The sequence below is a fragment of the Papio anubis genome, chromosome 9 (assembly GCF_008728515.1).
Source record: "Papio anubis isolate 15944 chromosome 9, Panubis1.0, whole genome shotgun sequence".
Lineage (NCBI taxonomy): Eukaryota > Metazoa > Chordata > Mammalia > Primates > Cercopithecidae > Papio > Papio anubis.
Genome location: NC_044984.1, coordinates 20,722,009 through 20,745,153, shown reverse-complemented (window position 1 = coordinate 20,745,153; position 23,145 = coordinate 20,722,009). Strand labels below are relative to the sequence as shown.

The 23,145-nt window shown below is 39.2% G+C and overlaps 1 protein-coding gene across 2 annotated transcripts; it reads left to right on the top strand.

The window, feature by feature from the left end:
- Positions 1-10,167: 10,167 nt before the first annotated feature.
- On the top strand, positions 10,168-20,084 carry KCNJ8 (potassium inwardly rectifying channel subfamily J member 8). Of its 2 annotated transcripts, none has more exons than XM_003906099.5 (3): positions 10,168-10,483; positions 11,346-11,789; positions 18,420-20,084. In XM_003906099.5, exons 2-3 carry the CDS (start codon positions 11,416-11,418, stop codon positions 19,318-19,320), a joined length of 1,275 nt encoding a protein of 424 aa, XP_003906148.1. In that variant the 5' UTR covers positions 10,168-10,483; positions 11,346-11,415; the 3' UTR covers positions 19,321-20,084. The 2 variants fall into 2 exon arrangements, with proteins under 2 accessions (XP_003906148.1, XP_009178618.1); XM_009180354.4 differs by lacking the exon at positions 10,168-10,483 and adding an exon at positions 10,607-10,951.
- Positions 20,085-23,145: the final 3,061 nt, after the last annotated feature.

The following is a 23,145-nucleotide window of genomic DNA, read 5'->3' as shown; positions in this document are numbered from 1 at the left end:
CTGAAAAGAGAACTGGACCAGGAGCCCTGACTTCTAGTCTTGATTCTATCAACTGAATATATGGCCTTGGATTTATCATTTAAAGTCTGGGTCCCCATTTCCTCATTTGCAAAAGGAAAACCAAAACACATGACAATAATTAGCCTGCTGGCCTCACTGAGTTTTTTTTTTTTTTGTTAATCTCAAATAAAATGATGGGAAAATAACTTTATAAGTTGAAAAGCACATTCCAATATGAAATGTTAGTATTGAGAGCCCACTACATTGACCAAATCTTAATGAGCACTACATGAGATTTTTAAAATCACAGAATAAGTGTTTTATGTCCTCTAAAAACAAATTGTTTTTAGCAAAGGTGAGATCATATATTCAAGAAGAGAAATTAAATAAAAACAGCTCCAGAATATTGATACCCTTGAGGTTCTGGAAAGGGAAAATGCCAAATCAGTCTGCTAGGGTACAATCTAGATCCCTTAGGGAGGAAAAAAAAACAATAAAATTAACTCACATTCAAAATTAAAACCACATGAGAAAACAAATACCAAGATTGGAATCTAGACACAACCAATAGGAATATTAGCACAAGAACTAGAAATCATTATAAAACAATCTACAAGAAGTTTTAAAGTATGTATGTTTGCCAGTAAGCAGGTGAAAATGTGTTCAACATCATTCATCATTGGGAATGCAAATTTAAAAAACTATCCCCTGAAATGGTTAAAATGACAAGGACTGACCATACCAAGTGGGCTGAGGTTGGAACTCTCACATAACCGCAGAAGGAAGTGTGCACCGCATAACCAGGAGTGGAATACTGGCAGTTTCTACTAAGGCTAAGTAGGTACCTATACCAGGACCCAACAATTCCATAATAGAGTATGTATCCAGGTGAAATGAATGCTTATGCCCACGATAGATCTTGTATAGAAATGTTCCATAGCAGCTTTACAATAGTCAAATTTATAATAGTCAAACAAACATAGATAACCCATATGCCTGTCAATAGGAGAATGGATAAATAAACGGTGTTATATTCACAAGATGAAATACTATTACTGGAATATAAAACAACCAGGCCAAATTTCACACTCTGTTGAGTGAAAGAGGCAGGTACTAAAGAGTACCTACTGTGTGATTCCATGTATACAATGCTCAACTACAAGCAAAACAAACTGCTGATGAAATGCCATAAAAAGGTGAGCTCTGCTAGGGAGCAACTACTGTCTAAAAAGGGCAGAAGGAAATCTTCTAGGGTGATAGATATGCTTTATATCTTGATAAAAACCATGGAAGAACAACCAGAAGATATGGAGGATAAAATGAAAAGGTCTGAACTAGGGATCTCAGAGGAGAGAAAGAGAAAATGAGGAGGGTTCAAAGAGCCAAAAACTATTCCCAAAAGAAGACATTTATGTGGCCAATAAACATATGAAGAAAAGCTCATCATCACTGGTCATTAGAGAAATGAAAATCAAAATCACAATAAGATACCATCTCATGCCAGCTAGAATGGCGATCATTATAAAGTCAGGAAACAACAGATGCTAGAGAGGATATGGAGAAATAGGAATGCTTTTACACTGTTGGTGGGAGTGTAAATTAGTTCAACAATTGTGGAAGACAGTGTGGAGATTCCTCAAGGATCTAGATCCAGAAATACCACTTGACCCAGCAATCCCATTACTGGGTATATACCCAAGGGATAATAAATCATTCTCCTATAAAGACACATGCACACATATGTTTATTGCAGCACTGTTCACAATAGCAAAGACTTGGAACCAACCTAAATGCCCATCATGATAGACTGGATAAAGAAAATGTGGCACATATACACCATGGAATACTATACAGCCATCAAAAAGGATGAGTTCATGTCCTTTGCAGGGAGGGACATGAATGAAGCTGGAAACCATCATTCTCAGCAAACTAACACAGGAACAGAAAACCAAATACCGCATGTTCTCACTCAAAAGTGGGAGTTGGACAATAGAACACATGGACACAGGGAGGGAAACATCACACACCGGGGCCTGTCGAGGGGTCGGAGGTTAGGGGAGGGATAGCATTAGGAGAAATACCTAATGTAAATGACGGGTTGATGGGTGCAGCAAACCACCATGGCACATGTATACCTATGTAACAAACCTGCACGTTCTGCACGTGTATCCCAGAACTTAAAGTATAATAATAATAATGAGAAGAAGAAGAACAAAGAAATTCAGACTCAGACTCAGATGATTTCAAAATTATTCCAAGCTTTCAAGAAGCAGCTAATCCCTACTCTATATAAACTATTTCAACCAATAGAGAAAGAATACACACTAATTCTTATTACAAAGACTCATAACATTTACCCAAATTCAGACAGAGATGACACAGAAAAAAATAATACAGACCAATCTCATTCACAAATATTTATGCAAAAGTCCTAAGTAAATTGTTTAACAAACAAAATCCAGCATTATATTAAAATAACAGTTGACAGTGACCAATTGGAGTTTAATCTCAGGAATGTAAAAATAGTTTCAGTGACTTAATTTACCAAATTAACTGGTCAAAGGAGAAAAATAGATAAACTTGGTAGATACTAAAAAGACATTTTGTGTAATTCTTTATCCATCACTGATTTAAAAAACAGAAAAGTAGTAAAAGTATACCACCTTAAAGTGATAAATATATAAATTATATATTCCGGAAGTGTTTTATTAAAATCACTAAGAAGAGAAAGCATGCCTGTTATCACCACCATTTTTGTTTATCAATAATCTAACAATACTAACAAATTCAGGCCAAGAAAAAATAAAATAATAAATAATGAATTACATCCTAATTATTAAAGATGCTGTATCAAAGTTATAATTATTTTTTAAAATATTGTTTTAGAGCCAGGCGCAGTGGCTCACGCCTGTAATCCCAGCACGTTGGGAGGACAAGTCAGGCGGATCAGCCTGGCCAACATGGCAAAACCCTGTCTCTACTAAAAAAAAATACAGAAATTAGCCAGGCTTGGTGGCAGGCGCCTGTAATTCCAGCTACTCGGGAGGCTGAGGCAGGAGAATTGCTTGAACCTGGGAGGCAGAGGTTGCAGTGAGCCAAGATCATGCCACTGCACTCCAGCCTGGGAGACAGAGCAAGACTCTATCTCAGAAAATATATATATATCTACATAGTTTTAGGTGTCCTGGGCCTGTGCTAAATCCTTTACATACTCAATTCATTTAATCTATACAACTCTGAGAGGTAGATGTTAGTCCATTTTGCAGAAGTGGAGATTGAGGCTCAGAGTCATTAAGTAGGTTATTCAAAGTCATCAACCAAGTAAATGACAGAACTGGCACGTGATCTCATCTTTCTGACTGTAAACCGCTGTGAACGTAAACAAGTTATGCTATAGCTCATGCATCTCCCATAATTTCTCAATTTTTTAAAGAAAGATTGACTTTCAAATCCATAATAAATTTTGAGAGATCATTTTATCATCCCATCAATTCTTACAAAAAATGAGATAATTTGACATTTTAAATTAGAAACAACTCTCAAATATGTAATTCCAGTGTGAACCTGTTTACAAAAAATGACCTGGTGAAAGCTTTTCTGGCACAGAACATTTTTACCTTAAAAACAATTTTTTTTAAATCATTTAACAGCAGAAAATATATCCTGGCTTCATTGGGCCCAACAAGTCTAAATATCACTTTAAAACTTTCAACCTCTATAATCCTTTCTATAGCTGACAGTTTTGAAAGGTGGCAATAAGGAGCTGCTCTACAGAGTGTTCTGGAAAACGTCAGGTTTCTCTTTCCAAGCATCGCGTGAGTCACTCATTTTGCAAAACATAATGACGTGAAAGCATAGCAATGGATCAGGTCATCCTTGGGAACTGCTTTTTTCCCTAAGAGTTTCAGAAATCCTGTGAAGAGTTCCTATGGCAGGGCAGATCCCAGGCTCATGTGAACTTGCCTTTCTTTGGCACGAGAACGTGAAAGCATAATTTCAGGCCCTGCAAAAATCAACAGTGACAGCCACTATTTCTCATCTTCTCTTGGGAGAGGCCCTACTAGCTTTATTTATAACTAGCATTTTGTAGACTACCAGTAGAACAGAATCAGCACGGGTACTCTTTCTTTGACGGAAGGAACTACTTTTCTCTTGGAGACACTATTACAGTAAAACATATGTGTTGATTTCTGAGTCCTTATTTTATTACCAGTATCTTGGTTGGCCCCTTTTTAGTCCCCAGTGTCTTAATTAAATTCAAGAGTTGAGGAGATGGTAGTACAAGTATTGGTTAGTTATAATAGCACTCTGAGGGTTGGTAAGATCTCGAAAATATTCAGGTGTAGACAATGAAAAAAGAAATCTGTGGGCTATAGCTTTTCCTTCCTACCCCCACAGCCTGCTCTGAGACCTTCTTGACCATCACCAAACTAAAATCAGCCCTAAGATATTACTAACAGTTGATATTTATTAAGTACTTATCACAGGCCAGTAGCTATCCTAAACATCTTATATTATCTCATCTTGCCTTAAAATAATTCTATGAGGTTCTAATACCTGGCTGGGCAAGAGAATCTCCAGGATAACTTTTAAGTGTGCTTTATTTTATCAGAAGTGTGTATACCTTTTCATTAAAGATATTGTAATTTCTGGGCCAAAGATTCTATGTCTTATTCTATCCTTCCTCAATAGAAGTCTGGAGGGGCATGAAATCATATTACCAGGCATTTCTTGGGTAGCTGGACCATGGTTGGACAATCATCTCTTTGAGATATTGCCTAGTAAGAAAAGCGTAGGATTTGGAATCAGATGTTCTGAGTTTGTCATAGCTTTCTACCTACTTGGTAAGTGACTTTGGAAAGTCATTTTGCTAAATTCTAATCAACTCATGTGCAAAATGAGGGAAAAAAACCCAATTCTCATGCAACTGTCTCAAGGATTAGGGTCAGTGATTTTCATAACCTAGTACCTGGCAGACTCTCAATCCTTATTCATTGGGTAAATGGAGAAAACAGTGAAGGGACTTGCCACTTTTCCCAGCTCTTCCTCTGCCTTTCCTCTTACCCATCTGCTATATTGATTTCCTTATTGTTCTTTAAGCACATCAAACTATTTCCTGCCTCAAAGCTTTCACACTTGCTCTGGGCTGCCTAAAGCACTCTTTCCCCAGTTGATCATACAGTTGATTCTTTATTCAAATGTCATTGTTTTAAAGAGGTCTTTTTTGAACTCTATCTAAAACTGTCATCTCTGGCCCTCGTTACTTTTGATCCTTATCTTGATTTATTTTCTTTATACGTTTTACCACTATTAATAATTATGTAATGTATTACTTGTTTGCTAACAGCTTTCTCCCCAAGAATGCCTTGGAGCAGGGATGCTGTTTTGCTCACTTAGATGCAAATCAAAGGGTAGTTATAGTTTTGAGTGCCTCCTTTACAGACCTTTCTGATTCACACCTGTGAGCTTGCTAAAGTTTGCGGAGTTGAGCTTGCAAAGAAGAAATGGGGTGACCTTATTTAAAACAGTGATGCTTTTCTGCACATAAATAGATACATATCTCAAAAAGAAATGTTTTCTGAATTCACTGGAACAAATAACTGAGAAGAGTTATATTGTCATTCCCATTCCATGATAACTCCAAAAAAGTAAGTTTATAACATGCTGTTTTGATTACTAGTTTATGTAACAATTTTATTAAGTTGATTCCAAAGCAATATGTTCCAAAGTGGTTTATATGAGGACACTAATAAAGCAGCATACTAAGCAAATAGACCAACCATTATTTGGTCAGCTAACATGACTCATTTCCATTGCCATCTTGAAGACCCTCCAATTTTTTAAGTCTAATATGGCTCAGGAAATCCAAGAGTTTGAAGTCTAAAAGTCATGTCAAAGGCAAAGTCAACAACTGCAAAAATTTCACCCTTGTTCTCAAGGGTAGTTTCAGAAACTTTGCTGATTTGCATTTAGTAATCAAAGCAGCAGACAGTTAGGAAAAGCATCAACCTAATATTTTCTCTACTTGTCTGAAGGCACTTGACAAGCTTTGTTTCTTAAGAGAATGAGAATGTCAGAAACCCAAAGAAAATGCTCATCGGGTCTAAAAGGAACCTGACAGATGCTGACTTACAAGTGAACCAATATCTTTTAATTGCTTTTTAATTGCATAAATTTCTGTAACATGAGTAAATTCTAACAGGATTCCTGCATACTCAAGAAAATTATAATAGTAAATAAAATTAGCTGTGTTCTAGCCTTCTTACTGCTCTCGTCTGGTAGTGTGCAAATTACTCTTCACTCCTGAAAGAACAATTAAGAAAATTATTGAACAGTTAAGAAAATATACATAACTTTTAGTGGACAACAGCATATAGTGATTGAATAGGCAGATGAATAAAATAAGCCCTAAGTAGTAAATGTGCTCTTGAAAATTAATTGATTTTTTTTTGCCAATTTCTCACCAGAGGCAAATTTAAATGTTCACTGTTTGGACCATAATATGAGGGAGAGCTAGAGGTCAGTCAATGATAAATATTTACTGAGCAGCTACTATGTGTCCAGAAAGACTTTTGGGGAATAGAGGTGTATGTCCGTTAAGCTTAAAATCAAGTTGTAAAGAGAAACTTAGCTAGCAAATGCCAGACAAGTTTAAGCATTGCTGACTTAGAGCAGTTAGGGAAGTTGCTAATGAAGGGAGAAATGGATACTTTTGCAGGAGTGTTCAATCTTTTGGCTTCCCTGAGCCACACTGGAAGAAGATGAATTATCCTGTGTCACATATAATGTACAATAGCACTAATGATAGCTGATAAGCTAAAAATCACAACAAAAAAGCTCATAATTTTAAGAAAGTTTTTGAATTTGTGTTGGACAGCACTCAAAGCTCTCCTGGGTTGCATGCACCTCACAGGCCACACGTTGGACAAGCTTGATTTAAAGGTAGAGCAATATAGTAAAGAGAAAGGTGAGAGGAAGAAAATTTTTGCAGACAGCTACAGAAATAGACTTCAAAGTGAATTCCAAAACTTCACATTTCCTATGTGGGTTCTGAGAAATAGTTGCAAAACCATGAAGGGTAAAGAGAGATGACAGAGAAAATGCAAGAAAGAGAGAAATGCCATGTTTTGAACACTATTCCTACTTCTTTTCATTTGACAAGTATTTATTGAGTACCCACTCTCGGGATCTCGGAACAATTTGAGACCCTGGGTGTGTGGTGATAATCAACAACGTGCTCTCATGCAGCTTCCACTTAGTGCAGAAAAACTAGTTGAAGGACAAAGACACACACTGTTTAAGGAAACAATGTAGAAAGGGAATACCAAGAAAAATATTTATCTGTAATATTCTTATAGTACACATTCTTTACCATTTAAAAATGACTACTATTTGTTCTTAGGCCTACTATTGTCAAACGTTTACTTATTAATTCCTTAAAAATTGGTCTTTATTATGTGCCCTGATTTTGAATTAATCAGGTTAAATTACTAATAAAAATATGACATTCTGTTATCAAAGCAAGTCGAACTATTTAAAATTGCGTATTTGGAAGAATATATCTCACTGAAAAAAAATGAGTCTGAAATACGTATTATACCAAAAGAACAGAATTTTCAGAGAATTCAGATATGGCTTTATTTGTTGCAAATCTTCTCATAAATTCTCCAGAGCAGTCCAGCTCTTCTCATTTCAATTTTCTTGCTATTTTTCTGTTACTATGATAAATATCACAGTCACCTCTGACTTTTCACTTTTCCAATATTGACTCTGTATAACATTCCTTTTGTATCTATTTGCATATTGCCCACTGATATTACCTATTAGGCCAAGACCTCATTCCTTCTCTAATTAATGTGATAGTTTCCAGCACCCTCTTCTGCCAGTTACAGAATTTTGGAGCCCAGAGGGACTATACTTAAGAAATGCAACCCTTAAAGCCATTATATTCTCTGCTTCTGGATCAATCCTCTTAAAACAGGCTCTTATTGTGTAGTTTTCTGATCAAAATCTTTCCATGGCTTACCACTACCTGCTGAGGAATCCTCAGATTCTTTTGTCAAGCGTTTAAGGCTGTCTATGCATTTTCAAGGCCCCAATTTGCTTCTTCAACTTTGTATTTTTCATTCATTGATTCAAAAATATTTTTGAGCCCATTTGTAATGTAAATGGCGCTAGGGTCTTGCTACAAAGATGAGCAAGTCATAGCCTTGTCCTCTAGCAGTCCCCAGTTTAAGGGAGTGGGTACAGGAGTGGTGGGAGTGGGAATGACAAGTACATGAAAATCTCATTGAGAGTAGTGGTACCAGCACCTGCCCAGGGAGCACTGAACTCAAGTGTCCAATCCTGCTGTGTAGCCAACTTGGCTTCATCAATGCTGACGTGGGCTGTCTTTTCTCTGCTTTTCTGTATACCCTAAATATATCCAGACTTTCAAAGCCTAGATCAGATGCCAAATAATCGATGGATTTTTCCTTAGTCTCCTACTCTTAAATATCTCTCATTTGAATTCCCATGGCATTTTTTAATTTCCTTTTTTTTTTTTTTTTTTTTTTTTTTTTGGGGTTCACGCCATTCTCCTGCCTCAGCCTCCCGAGTAGCTGGGACTACAGGCGCCCGCCACCTCGCCTCGCTAGTTTTTTGTATTTTTTAGTGGAGACGGGGTTTCACCATATTAGCCAGGATGGTCTCGATCTCCTGACCTCGTGATCCGCCCGTCTCGGCCTCCCAAAGTGCTGGGATTACAGGCTTGAGCCACCGCGCCTGGCCTTTCCTTTCCTATTCTAATCACATCCCTGCTTGTATTAGAGTATATCTCTCTTGCTACAACTGTCTGCCTCTTAAAAGCAACAACTATGACATATATTTACATATCTCTAGACACATAAACCTAAAAAAAGTTTACAAAGGTGTGCAATAAATGTTCCCCGGGCTAAAATAATGAATAATAATGTGTACAAAGTCAAAAGTAAAATAGAACAATGGCGGGAATTGACTGATTCTTCATACAGTTGTAAAACTATTATACTACATAAATTACTGCAAAAATTAATGACCGTAGAGAGGAGGACTACCACTAACAAACTAGGATCCTGGGCTTACAGGGGTTAAGGAGATCTAACCACAAGGGGAAAAAATATTCTTAATTTGTCTTCATTAAAGACTAATTTTAGGTCTTTGGGTAATTAAATGAATACATTGTTTATGCTCCATACACTTTCGGCCCGAGTCTTGGAAAATACGTGAAACTTCCAAGAATTAAAGTTTCCATTAACGCAAGTGCCAAAATCAGGAGGCTTGACCTGTGGGAAAAAGCACATTTGTCTTCGCTGGCTCCTTTTCAAAAAGCTATAGATGTTTATTGTATAACCTTTTTTTGTACGCAAATGCTCTGTTTTATCATGCAGACCATCTAGACAGAGGAAGAAGCTGCAATATTTCAGAAAGCAACCAATTACTGAAGACCGAATGACCTGGCCTTATCAGCGCTGAAGTGTTAACGGCGGTCCCTGTTTGGGGCAAAATTTCTTCATCGGGAACCACTGCCAGTGGTTTCTTTTTTCTTTTTTCTTTTTTTTTAAGGGGTAGGGCGGGGGGCGGGGGGGGGCGCAGTCGCTGTTTTGAGGGTGTGTGTGTGTGTGTGTGTGTGTGTGTGTGTAATTCCCTGAAGAGTGGCTTTGGCTGGTGAAGAAATAGTTTACTAGAGTGGGTTTCAGAACATCTTCCACCTGCATCTCTCCTAGCAGGTGGAAATTTAATGTAAATAATTGCGTGTGCCCACAGCTTGAACGCCTTGGAAGAATATTTCCTGACTTCTCTGCTTTGATTCAGTCCGAAGTAGCCCAGTTATCATGAAGAAGCCCAGTTATCTACCTAGGTTACAAAATAAAATTAAAATTAAATCTCCTTGCGTCAGTGAACTTGGACTCAGAAAGTTCTCTCCCCTGAGCAGAGAGCCTTTTAAAGACTTGTGTGTCACGCTGGCAGCAGGGGGTCGCGGCTACTGGAAAGGAGCTGGCTCTGCAGGTCCCGCCCTCCCCCGGGTCGTCCCTCCCTCTGGCCTGCTCCCTACCTCCCGGGGACTCGCGCTCGCCCCTTCCCCGCCCGCCCCCTACTCCGCGACAGCGGCGGCTTCCGAGGTCTGGCGTGCGTCAAAGCCCTAACTGGGAGGCTGATTTGTGGAGCATCCCCCCCGGCCCCCCCAGTCCCTCCTCCTCCCACTGCAGTGGCCAAAGGAGTTGAGCTGAGCAGGGGGAGGGGAAGATCGACACCCATCCCCCTTCCTCTAGCCCTCCCTGCGTTTAGATTCAGTTGCACCTTTTATTATTTTAACTCTTCTCCATAGGACACGCAGCCCCCAATCTGTCCCTCCGGCCTGGGCGGCCCCTGGTCCCGCGCGCCAGGATGGGAGAGCGAGGGACCTGCCCGCTGCCCGCCGGCGTGTGCAAGGAGGTCCAGCCGCCGCGCCCGCTGCCCGGAGTCTGTAAGTTTCAAAGCTGCTCCGGGGGAGGGGAGGGGGAGGCCGTCCGCGTCCCCATAAATGATTTAAAATGCAAAACACCGGAGAGGCTTGCAGTGTTGGATGGACTTTTCGGGGCGCACTCCCTACTGCAACCCGCAGGCTGTTTGGGTTTTTTTTCTCCCCCCCGCACCTTGTATATTTTATTCCTTCGTTGTTTAAAAAAAAAAAGTTTTCAATTTTTCAATTTATAATATTATGATTTCCACAGGAACCTTTTTAACTGTTTTTTTAGATGCAACTCATTCTTTCGCATTTAAAATAATTCTTATAATTTATAAATTCTATAGCACACCACTTATAATTTTGTCAGATTACACGTTATTTATACTGCGCAAGGAGTCACGGCCTTTGCTTACTTCTAAAAATAACGGCGGAAGAATTTCCCCTCTTTACTTTTAATATTGCTACATAATCTAAGTACTTTAATAAGTAAGTAGATCGTGCACCCAACTGGTCTTAATCTTCTTGATTGACGCCACGTGCTGTAGCCTTGCACTAATTTACAGACGCGGTTCATCGCAGAGAATTATCTTTGAGCCTGCTGTTTACCGGAAGGCTCTTGGTTTTATTTAGCTAAGGCTATGCCCATATGTGTTCAGAATGATAAGAAGAATTGGAACAGTTCTTTTTATTAAAACCAAGTAATTTTTCTGAGATCCCAGAACTCAAGCACAAGCTAGATTCATGTTTGGGTTAGTGAAAAATCACAGTTTTGGTTTTGCATGTCACCTCGTGCATGTACAAACCTGTCCTTGAATACAAGGACCAAGAGGTGAGCATAGGGTGGGTTTTTAAGTTTTTAATGAATGTTTCCCTCGTGCAGGAGGACGGGTGTCCAGGGACAGAGAGGCAGGTGAGAGGCAGGTGGCTAAGCTGGCTATGGTGACAGGACGATGTTGGCCAGAAAGAGTATCATCCCGGAGGAGTATGTGCTGGCGCGCATCGCCGCGGAGAACCTGCGCAAGCCGCGCATCCGAGACCGCCTCCCCAAAGCCCGATTCATCGCCAAGAGCGGGGCCTGCAACCTGGCGCACAAGAACATCCGTGAGCAAGGACGCTTTCTGCAGGACATCTTCACCACCTTGGTGGACCTGAAATGGCGCCACACGCTGGTCATCTTTACCATGTCCTTCCTCTGCAGCTGGCTGCTCTTCGCTATCATGTGGTGGCTGGTGGCCTTTGCCCATGGGGACATCTATGCTTACATGGAGAAAAGTGGAATGGAGAAAAGTAGTTTGGAGTCCACTGTGTGTGTGACTAATGTCAGGTAAGAATGTAGTGGGATGAGGTAGGGGTTGAAAACAGTAGAGAAAAAAATGTCAAAATGCCTTTTCTCTTATCATTCTGTTATTTAACTGAAAGTGAAATAAAGGGTGTGTTTTAGAATCTCCAGAAACAAAAAAGCACAATGAAGAACAAAACCTAACACAGTAAATATTTTTTTTAATGCAACTTTATGGATGAAGAGTCTCTGAAAATCTGAGCTTCAGTCCTTTGGACTAGCCTTGAAAATGTTGTACCAGTTATCAAAAAAAAAAAAAAATTGTAATTCAGAGGATAACACAGAGTGCTTTACTCCAAAAGCACGCACGTTTAGTTCAGTATGAAAAAGCTGCTGTCCGTAGTTTCAGTGTCCACAGGTAAATATCTCTGATCAACAAAAAAATATTGTGCTAGTGGACATTTTTCTATGACTCTTCTAACCCATGACACTTTCAGAAATAATAAGAAAAAAAAATAGGGAGGCCCTAGGGGGAGAGTGTCCTAGATTAAAAATCTACTAAAAAATGAAATAAATATCATCCCTTCTTTATCGAGATTATCATAACATAGCTAATTGCTTGCATAAGATTCAGAAATTAAAAGTTGTGCTAAGATTCAGAACTAGAAATTGCTAATTTTTAATGAAAATTAGTCCAAAATTTTATGGAAGGGGTTATATAAAAGCAATTTAATTTTGTACTCTTCTTTCAAAGTTTAAATAGAATAGGGACAAGACAGTTCTTAGATACCTAACTTTGGCTTCTTTCTCATATCATAAGTATCTCAAAGGCAGGTAAATTGAATTTGATTTCAGTGATTCTCCTCTCTTACTTTCACATGGTTTAAGAACATTTAGTTGAGGTGATTTGTTTCTTAATTTTTTGTTGTTGTTGGGAGGTGGAAAGAGATAAATTATATCAATTACCAAGATGTTCACTGTGAATCAAAACAGTAGTAATAATACTAGAAAATTTTTCAAAACATTTTTAAAAGAACATTTTAAATTCATATAATTCACAAAGCAAGGAAACTTGAAAAAGCATTATGATACCAGGAAACTGTAAAGGATGGGACCTTCAGTGACTCTGAATCTTATGAAGCTAGCATATCACTGCAGAAAGTGGACCCCAGACTGAACTTGTCCACCCTTCCATTTGCTAAGTAACTACAATGCCAGCCTTTCAAGGAGGAAGGCAGCATTAGTGTGCGGAGATCACACACCACAGATTTCAGATCAATTTTTGAGGAGCAAAAACTATTGAATTGATGTATTGCTTTTAATATTGATTAGATATTCTTTTCTTTTTTCAAACTTGTCACGAACTGTTGTCTCAAAGAAAATGCAGTTGGAAAACATAGGAGATCATCAGTATACCAAGACATAAAGAAAACACAATACTTAAAATATCCGTTAAAACATTCAATAGATATTCTAAGATCAAATATCATTATCTATAATATATCTCTTTAAGAAACTTACTGGCACTGATAATTGGTGAATCATTTTCATATCAAAATAAATTTTTAATCTAAATTATATGATAGATACTGATAAAAAAAGAGATAAAAAAAATAACAGCAAACCTTAAAAATATTCATTCTCTCCCAAAGACAATTTAAAAGGTGACTAATAATAATTCTAATTCTTTGCATTTTTCTCTTTGTAAATTCAATGTCCAATCATATCACTAAAATTGGAAACAACATTTTTCATTGAATATTCACCAGTATTTCCAAATAATGTTTGACCATTCTTCTTTTAGAGTGACTCATTTTCTCCTTCATGTATTTTCTCCTTCAAGGCGTCTCTTTGACTCCTTCATTTAATATGAGTCAAAAAATAGACCAATGTATTTCCTCTTTCTCAATATTATCCAGCCTACCTCTCTCTGTAACAGAACAAAGGAACAGCTAAACACTTTTATCTCTTGAGATTGTTTAGCATAGCAAGTGTCAGTAAAAAGCTGGATCTTCTACCATATGTAATATTTAGAATTCGTAAACAATATATAAAATATCCACATGAACAGTCTCTTAAACCATTAAAACAAATCATTTGGGATATTGATCATTAGACTGCTCTCTGAAGTATGGATACATTATCAGAAATCAGTGTTTTATCCATACCCTTTCTCTGGGGTCCAGTTTTATTCTTCGCCATGTTTTGGGGCTATACCAGATATCTTTTTGTGGGTAGCTGGTGCAATAGGCAATTATTGTAGTTTTCCATGAATCATTTTAGCACCAAAAGAAATAGGCAACTTTCGCACTCCACTTAAAAACTAATCAAAAGAATAATCCACGTATTCTTGCTTATCCCTCATGGTTTTCTACCAAAGTGCACTGTATATACCAAGTATTCAAATGTTTTTAAACATTTTTCTCACCTGCTGTCTGTAGCATTAATAAATAGGTAATACTTTAAGAGATTGCTAATGTGTGGCTTGTCTTCTATAAAGTTAGAGAAGTTGGAAATTGGGGTTGGGGGCAAAGATAGGACTAATCTCTTTTCCATGAAGAAGCCATAGCAGTACTAGTTGTGAAATTAAGTGTTATAAATTGATAGTAATAAATGTGGTGCTTCCCATATGGGGGTAAATGAGAATCACCCGAGAACTTTTCAAAAGCATCGTACCCAGATCCAACCTCAGCCTATCAAATCAATGTTTATTCACTAAGATAGGGAGTAGATGTTCTATTTGAAAAAGCTTCCCAAGAAAATCCTACAACTTCTTGGTTCCTTCCCTTTGCTTCTTTCACAGGAATAGGCCAAAGCGAGAAAATTCAAGTTAGTACAATATTAATTGCAGATACACCTTAGAGATATTGCAGTTTTGGTTCCAGACCATTGCAATGAAGCAAATATCACAATAAAGCCAGTTACACAGACTTTTTGTTTCCCGGTGCATATAAAACATTTACATTATATTGTAATCTAGTAAGTATGTAATACCATTATGGCTGAAAAATGTACATATCTCAATTCAAAAAATATTTTAATGCTAAAAAATGCTAATAATTATCTGAGCCTTCTGCAAGATGTGGTCTTTTTGCTGGTGGTGGGACTAGCCTCGATATTGATGGCTGCTGATTAACCCAAGTAGTGGTTGCTGAAGGTTGGGGTGGCTGTGGCAACTTCTTAAAATATGACAATGAAGTTTGCTGCATCAATTGACTTTTCTTTTCACAAAAGATTTATCTGTAATGTGTGATGCTGTTTGATAGCATTTTACCCACAGTAGAACTTCTTTCAAAACTGGAGTCAATCCTCTCAAAACCTGCCACTGCTTTATCAACTAAGTTTATGTAATCTTCTAAATTCTTTTTTGTCATTTCAACAGTGTTCACAGCATCTTCACCAAGAGTAGATTCCATCTCAAGAAACCACTTTCGTTGCTTGTCCAGAAGAAGCAACGCCTCATTCATCTGAGTTTTATCATGAGATTGCAGCAATTCAGTCACATCTTCAGGATCCCCTTCTAATTTTAGTTCTCTTGCTATTTCTACCACATGTGCTCCCTCCACTGAAGTATCAAACCCCTCAAACTCATTCATGAGAATTACAATCAACTTCTTCCCAACTCCTGTTAATGTTAATATTCTGACCTCCTGCCATGAATCACAAATGTTCTTAATGGCGTCTAGAATGATGAATCCTTTCCAGATGGTTTTCAATTTACTTTACCCAGCTCCATCAGAGGAATCACTATCTATGTCAGCAATAGCCTTATGAAATGTAAATTTCTTAATAGGCCTTGAAAGTCGAAATTACTCCTTGACTCATGGCTGTAGAATGGATGTTGTGTTAACAGGCATAAAAACAGCAATCATCTCCTTCTACATCTCCATCAGAGCACTTGAGTGACAAGGTGCATTGTCAATGGACAGTAATATTTTGAAGGAATCTTTTTTTCTGAGCGGTAGGTCTCAGCAGTGGGCTTCAAATATTTAATAAATCATGCTGCAAACAGATATGCTGTCCTCTAACCTTTATACTGCTACTTATAGAGTGCAGGCAGAGTCACTTTATATGCTTTAGGGCTTCCGGATTTTCAGAGTGGTCAATGACCATTGGCTTCAACTTGATGTTACCAGCTGCATTCGTTCCTAACAAGAGTTAGCCTGAACTTTGAAGCTTTGAAGCCAGGCATTGACTTCTGTCTAGCTATGAAAGTTGTGGGTAACGTCTTCTTCCAATAGAAGGCTGTTTCATTTTCAACACTGAAAATCTGCTGTTTAGTGCAGCCACCTTTACTAATTTTCTTAGCTAGATCTTTTGGATAACTTGCCGCAGCTCCTCCATCAGCACTTGGTGCTTCACCTTGCACTTTTCTGCTTTGAAGGTGGCTTCTTTTCTTAAGCCTCCCGAACCAATCTCTTCTAGCTTTAAACTTTACTGTTGCAGCTTCCTCACTTCTCATCCTTCATAGAATTGAAGAGAATTAGGGCCTTGCTCTAGTTTAGGCTTTGGCTTAGGGGAATGCTGTGCCCGATTTGGTCTTTTGTCCAGACCACTCGGACTTTCTGCATCTCAGCAATGCAGCTACTTCGCTGTCTTATCATTTGTGTCTTCACTGGAGTAGCACTTTGAATTTTTTGCAAAACTTTTTCTTTCCATTGTTCACAACTTGGCTGTTTGGCACAACAGGCCTAACCTTTGGCCTAGTGTGGCTTTTGACTTGCCTTCCTCACCAGCTTAATCATTTTTGCTTTTGATTTAAAGTGAGAGGCAGCAAATATTTCCTTTACTTGAACGCTTGGTGTTCTTTGTAAGGCTATTAACTGACCTCATTTCGATAGTGCTGTGTCTCAGGAAATAGGAAATCCCGAGGAAAGGGGGAGAAACAAGGGAGCAGCTGGTCAGTGGAGGAGTCAGAACACACACATTTATCGATTGTTTGCCGTCTTATATGGGCATGGCTCATGGTGCCCCAAACTAGGGGTTCCCAGTCCTTGGGCTGCAGACCAGTGCTGGCCTGTGGCCTGTTAGAAACCAAGCCACATAGCAGGAGGTGAGCAGCGGGGGAGCAAACATTACCTCCTGAGCTCTGCCACCTGTCACATCAGCGGGGGCATCAGATCGTCATAGGAGTGTGAACCCTATTGTGAACTGCGCAGGTCAGGGATCTAGGCTGCGGGTTCCTTGTAAGAATCTAATTCCTGATGATCTGAGGTAGAATAGTTTCATCTCGAAACCATTTTCCCCACACACACACCCCAGTATTGTCTTCTACAAAACCAGTCCCTTTGCCAAAAAGGCTGGGGACAGCTGCCCTAAACGATGACAATCGTGACATCAAATATCACTAATCACACATCATGGTAACTGATGTAATAATAATGAAAAAGTTTGAAATCTTGTGAGAATTACCAAAATGTGACACAGAGACACAAAGTGAGCACGTGCTTTTGAAAGAATTGTGCTAACAGACTTGCTGTACAAAGGTTGCCACAGACCTTCGATTTATAAAAATGCAGTAACTGCAAAGTACATTACAGCAGAGTAGAATAAAATAAGGCATATCTGTATGAGATCTTGACATAGTCATTTACTAGTTTCTGCCTCTAGTTCTCCCTTTCGTCATTTCAGTATTCTCCAGAGCACCTAGAGTAGCGCTCCCCAACCTTTTTGGAGCCAGGGACTGGTTTTGTGGAAGGCAATTTTTCCACTGATGGGGTTGGGGGATGGGGATGGTGTGGGGATAAAACTGTCCCACCTCAGATCATCAGGCATTAGATTCTCATCAGGAGCGGGTAACCTAGATCTCCCACATGCACAGTTCACAATAGGGTTCGCTATCCTATGAGAATACAGTACCTCCACTGACCTGACTGGAGGCAGAGCTCTGGTGGTAATGCTGACTTACCCACTACTCACCTCCTGCTGTGTGTGGCCCGGTTCCTGACAAGCCATGGACCACTACTGGTCCCTGGCCTGGGGGGCTTGGGGACCCCTGACTTAAAAGAACAAACTTAGATCATCAATAAGACACTTTTCTTTCCAAATGGAAAACCATTCCCTTCTATTGAAAATACTAGTTGTTTGGAATAATGTGTTTTATACCAGTTTTTTTAGCACTGTGCTATTTCTATATGAGATACAAAATAAGTATTAGCTAATGATATGATTTTAAAGATTATAAATAATAATTTTACTCAGTACTCAGTACCTTCCACATGACTCAAGTCTCCTAAACATAGATATGCAATAAATAATAAACATCTACCTGCTAGAAAGTTTTACAGAGTAAACTGTGCCTTTGTGAAAGTGAAGTATGTCACAATGTAAAATATGCCTTTATATAAAAATATATTAATTTTTTACACAGTTAGGCCCATCACTACGTGACCTGTGAAACATTAATAGAATGTTAATTAGGCCTTAGCTTAAAGGAGCTTAATGAATTAATAGAATGTTAATCTCCAGAAGTCTGGAGGTAGATGCATGCGAGAGAGAGAGAGACTGTTCTAAACACAGTTTAGAATTTGGCATCTTACAAGGTTAAGTTGGCTAGTCTGTGTGCAAGCATTTAAGAGTCTCTAGTGGAAGAAAATGAAAAGTTCAGCCTGGCATATTATTTCATTATTCAAAATGTGACCTGATGGTGTTCTTTTCTGATATCCTTCCTCACAGGTCTTTCACTTCTGCTTTTCTCTTCTCCATTGAAGTTCAAGTTACCATTGGGTTTGGAGGGAGGATGATGACAGAGGAGTGCCCTTTGGCCATCACGGTGTTGATTCTCCAGAATATTGTGGGTTTGATCATCAATGCGGTCATGTTAGGCTGCATTTTCATGAAAACAGCTCAGGCTCACAGAAGGGCAGAAACGTTGATTTTCAGCCGCCACGCTGTAATTGCCGTCCGAAATGGCAAGCTGTGCTTCATGTTCCGAGTGGGTGACCTGAGGAAAAGCATGATCATTAGTGCCTCCGTGCGCATCCAGGTGGTGAAGAAAACAACGACACCTGAAGGCGAGGTGGTCCCTATTCACCAACTAGACATTCCTGTTGATAACCCAATCGAGAGCAATAACATTTTTCTGGTGGCCCCTTTGATCATCTGCCACGTGATTGACAAGCGCAGCCCCCTGTATGACATCTCAGCAACTGACCTGGCCAACCAAGACTTGGAGGTCATAGTTATTCTGGAAGGAGTGGTTGAAACTACTGGCATCACCACACAAGCACGAACCTCCTACATCGCTGAGGAGATCCAATGGGGCCACCGCTTTGTGTCCATTGTGACTGAGGAAGAAGGAGTGTACTCTGTGGATTACTCCAAATTTGGCAATACTGTTAAAGTAGCTGCTCCACGGTGCAGTGCCCGAGAGCTGGATGAGAAACCTTCCATCCTCATTCAGACCCTCCAAAAGAGTGAACTGTCTCATCAAAATTCTCTGAGGAAGCGCAACTCCATGAGAAGAAACAATTCCATGAGGAGGAACAATTCTATCCGAAGGAACAACTCTTCCCTCATGGTACCAAAGGTGCAATTTATGACTCCAGAAGGGAATCAAAACACATCGGAATCATGACAGCAAGATAACCGCAAGACAGTCTTTTATCAAGTTTCCATGGTTTATGCCAGGCACTGTCAGACTGAACCAGAGCTGGAACACAATAATGTGTCTTTCCACATTTTATTACACTAAATGATATTCATATTCAAGCAACAGCACTTTCTGTAGTAATAAAAAGTAACACACAAAGTGGAGGATTCATGGCTTATGCTTGTTTCATATGTGTAGAATTCTCAGTGATATGCTTAAGTTATGTGTAGGGGTGGGTATGCTCTCGTTTCTCTCAATTTGAAACACAAGAATTACTAATAGTAACAGGCCTTGAGCACAAAATTTGGTCAAGAAATGAAATCTGTTTGAAATGCTTAGTTGGTGAAACCACAGATCTCTCTGTTACTAATGATCACTCTGGAAATGCAAATAGAATAGGAGGAGAAAAAACAAAATCATGTTAATGCCTTTGTATATCAACCTTCTCCTGTCTCCATGATACTGCATTTGGTAGGAAGCCTGAGGCAAAAACTGCTTAAGTGGATCTGTTTGTAAGTGGATTCGGTTCATTCACTTGGTCTGTCGGTGACTCCTGAAGGTCTCCTGGTCCATCTCATTGCAGCCTGTTGGGCAGAGCTGGACAAGGTGTCTTTGGAGGAAAACTAAGTCTTGTCTCCTTTAGGACTGGGTTCCCAACACTGACAATCACTTCCTTCAGCTTCTTCTTCTTCTAGAATCCCCACAGGGAAATACTGTATTGAATATTTTATTAAAACATTTTCTTTGTACTCACTGTAGTTTTGTGATTCCTGTTTCACAAAATCATCCCAAGTTAAAACTCAAGAAAAGATGTTTTTAGAGCCATATAACAGAGATGTCAAAGTGATAATACTCACTCTGAGATTCCTCTCTCTCAAATCTGTTTGTTCCAAAACTAGCTTTTTTTGCTTTGTTTTGATTTCATTTCAGGTTTTAAAATGTCCTCTTGGTTTCTCACTCTGAGCCTGACATACCATAAAAATGCTATAAGCTTTTTTTTTTTTAATCTTCAATCTCCCATCTTAAAACTATACTTCCTTCCCAGTAATATCTGAATTTAGGCTTGGTATTTATAGATTTAGCATTATCTCATTTGCTAAAGTGAGATTTTCAATCAACGCTTCATTTAAGCATCTTTAGTGCCTGCTTCTTCAAGGAAGGGATGAGAGAGGAGAGAGAAGTACTAGGTTAACAAGCTATATATGGTCTTATTCTTGCATTTTATATAGCTAAACATCAGAAAGCTGAACTATTGTGAAATCTTTCACACAGATCTGAGGGTTTGTATTTATGAACATTGAAATAGGCAGGTAATTATGAAATGTTCTGTCTTAAGATACATGATTCTCACCAGGTGAACGGAAATTGTTTATCAGGTCATTGAATTAATCATTCCTGAAAGGGTTCTAACTGTTCCTCTGAACTCCAGACTCACAGATCAAACAGGCACCTGAGGCTCCACTTGGATACTGAACAAGCGTTTCAAACTTACTACGTCTAAAACCAAATGCTTCATTCTCACTCACAAAACCTGTCCTCCTCCCAGTCTTTCTTCCAATCACTCGGGCATCAAGTCATGACCTGGAAGTCGTTCTTGCTGCCTCTTTCATACCCTACATGCCATCCATTAGCAATTACCTCTTGGCTCTCCCTTCAAAATATATCCAGAATATGACCAATTCTCTCTACTCCACCACTTCCTTCATAGTCCAAGCAAGGATACTTGTTACCCAGTATATATGCATGCATCTGTAACAATTGTTTGAATATTAAAACATTTCTGTCTAGGTTGCTAAAGACTATCTTAATAAAACTTAACCCAACAGCAACTACGGAGGTGGATATCAGACCTCAAAACAATTCTGGAACAGATGCAGGTTCCCACCCTCCCACCCCAGGGCAGCTGAGCAGACTCAGAGGCAGCTGCCACACCATCCAGCAATAAGAACGTGGATAGCGGCTTCCTGCAGCTCAGTAGCAGCCCAACGTTTGTAGAGGTGACACAGGCTGTGCAGCAGGTGATGTCAGGACATAGTGAAGCTGAGATGTCCAAGGTCTAGAGAATTCCCTGGCACCAGGGGCAAAGCTAGCTATGGAGTACAGGCAGTTCCCCCAGCCACCGTCCAGCTGCAACTAAATGCTGAGTGTCAAGGACCTAATGACTGTCAATATAATGGGCATGTCAACGAAAGGTTATGACGGGCTCCCTTTGTGTCAAGTTGTGGCTCAGACAGGGACATCATTTAGCTAGAGATAGCCACACCAAACCAAAGGTTCCATCAACAATTTCTAAAAATCTGAAAATATTTTAGAGAGTATTAAAATGATTTTGTGACCTATTTTTGCTAAAACATATTTCACTGGGTAAGCAATTTTGAGAACTACATAGTTTTAGAAGATAAGACTGACTGTACATATGTATGTGTACATGTATGATTTTGCCTTACATATTCTGTTTAAATATTTATATTCAGTATTTTGGTTCTCTGCTTCTACCCTTTCTTCCGCCTCCACAATTCATACAGCAGGAACAATATTTTTTAAAATCACAAGTCAAACTACATGACACCTCTTCGTAAAGCCCTCTTCTGCCTTTTTCATTTTCTTTTTTCTTTTCTTTTTTGGAGACAGAGTCTCACTGTGTCGCCCAGGCTGGAGTGCAGTGGCACGATCTCAGCTCACTGCAACCTCTGCTTCCCAGGTTCAACAGATTCTCGTGCCTCAGCCTCCTGAGTAGCTGGGATTACAGGCGTGTGCCACCACACCTGGCTAATTTTTTGTATTTTTAGTAGAGCCAGGGTCTTACCATGTTGCCCAGGCTGGTCTCAAACTCCTGAGCTCAGACAGTCTGCCCACCTCGGCCTCCCAAAGTGCTAGGATTACAGGTGTGAACCACCATGCCCAGCCCTTTTTATTTGTCTTAAAATGCAAACCAAAATCCTTACCAAGGCCGACAAGCCACTACATCTCATTGTTAGCGCTCTTCCCCTCAGCAACTCCCACACTTTTCCACACTGGCCTTTCTGCTCTTTGAGAAAGAGACATACGGCTCCTGCATCATGAATTTGCTTCTACCTGGAGAGTTTTCCCTCAGAAAGCCTCATGAGTCTCCCCTGTCATGATTTAGTCTCTGCTCTAGTGTCACCTCGTGAGGAAATATAGTGTAATAGTTATAAAAACAGACCCAGAAGCCAGACTCCCTAGGTTTCAATTTCAATGCTAACATTTAGCATCTGTAAGCATCTGTAAGGCCTTGACAAAATTAGCTTCTTTGTGCCTCAGTTTCTCCATATATAAAATCAGAATGAGTATAGTATCTACCTCACAAATTTGTTGTGAGGATTAAGTGAGTTAACATATACAAAGGGCTTAAAAGAGTATAATTCATTGGCCCAGGACAAACACTTGAAATAAAGGATTTCCTTTATTTCAAAAAAGGCAAAAGGCAATAAAAGAAAAAAAAAGGATTACCTTCAAACTAATTGGCTTCTTAGTAAATGACTGATTCAATGCATTACTCTTCTTCTCTAGGACAGAGATGAAAGAACTCTGCAACATGAATCTGATCTCTTGAAACCTCTGCAGCAGAGGCCCTTATATCTGCCCACTCCCAGTTGCTTTTCCTGATCCTTTGATACCTTTAACAGACACTTGCCTGTCCTCAAACATTGTCATGTGTAAAATACTACAACGTGTAAAAAGGAAACATTTTGCATACAGAGATTTCTGCTTGCACTTGTCTATCATATATTTATTCATTTAGTAATATATATTGAATGTCTGCCGGGTCTGGCATTTATCATCTGGCAA

What these genes read in the sequence shown, in the direction of transcription:
- KCNJ8 (XM_003906099.5), top strand. Translation starts at nt 11,416, where the DNA reads ATGTTGGCCAGAAAGAGTATCATCCCGGAGGAGTATGTGCTGGCGCGC. An exon ending in GTGTGTGTGACTAATGTCAG is followed by an intron (nt 11,790 to 18,419) that starts GTAAGAATGTAG and finishes CCTTCCTCACAG; the next exon opens with GTCTTTCACTTCTGCTTTTC.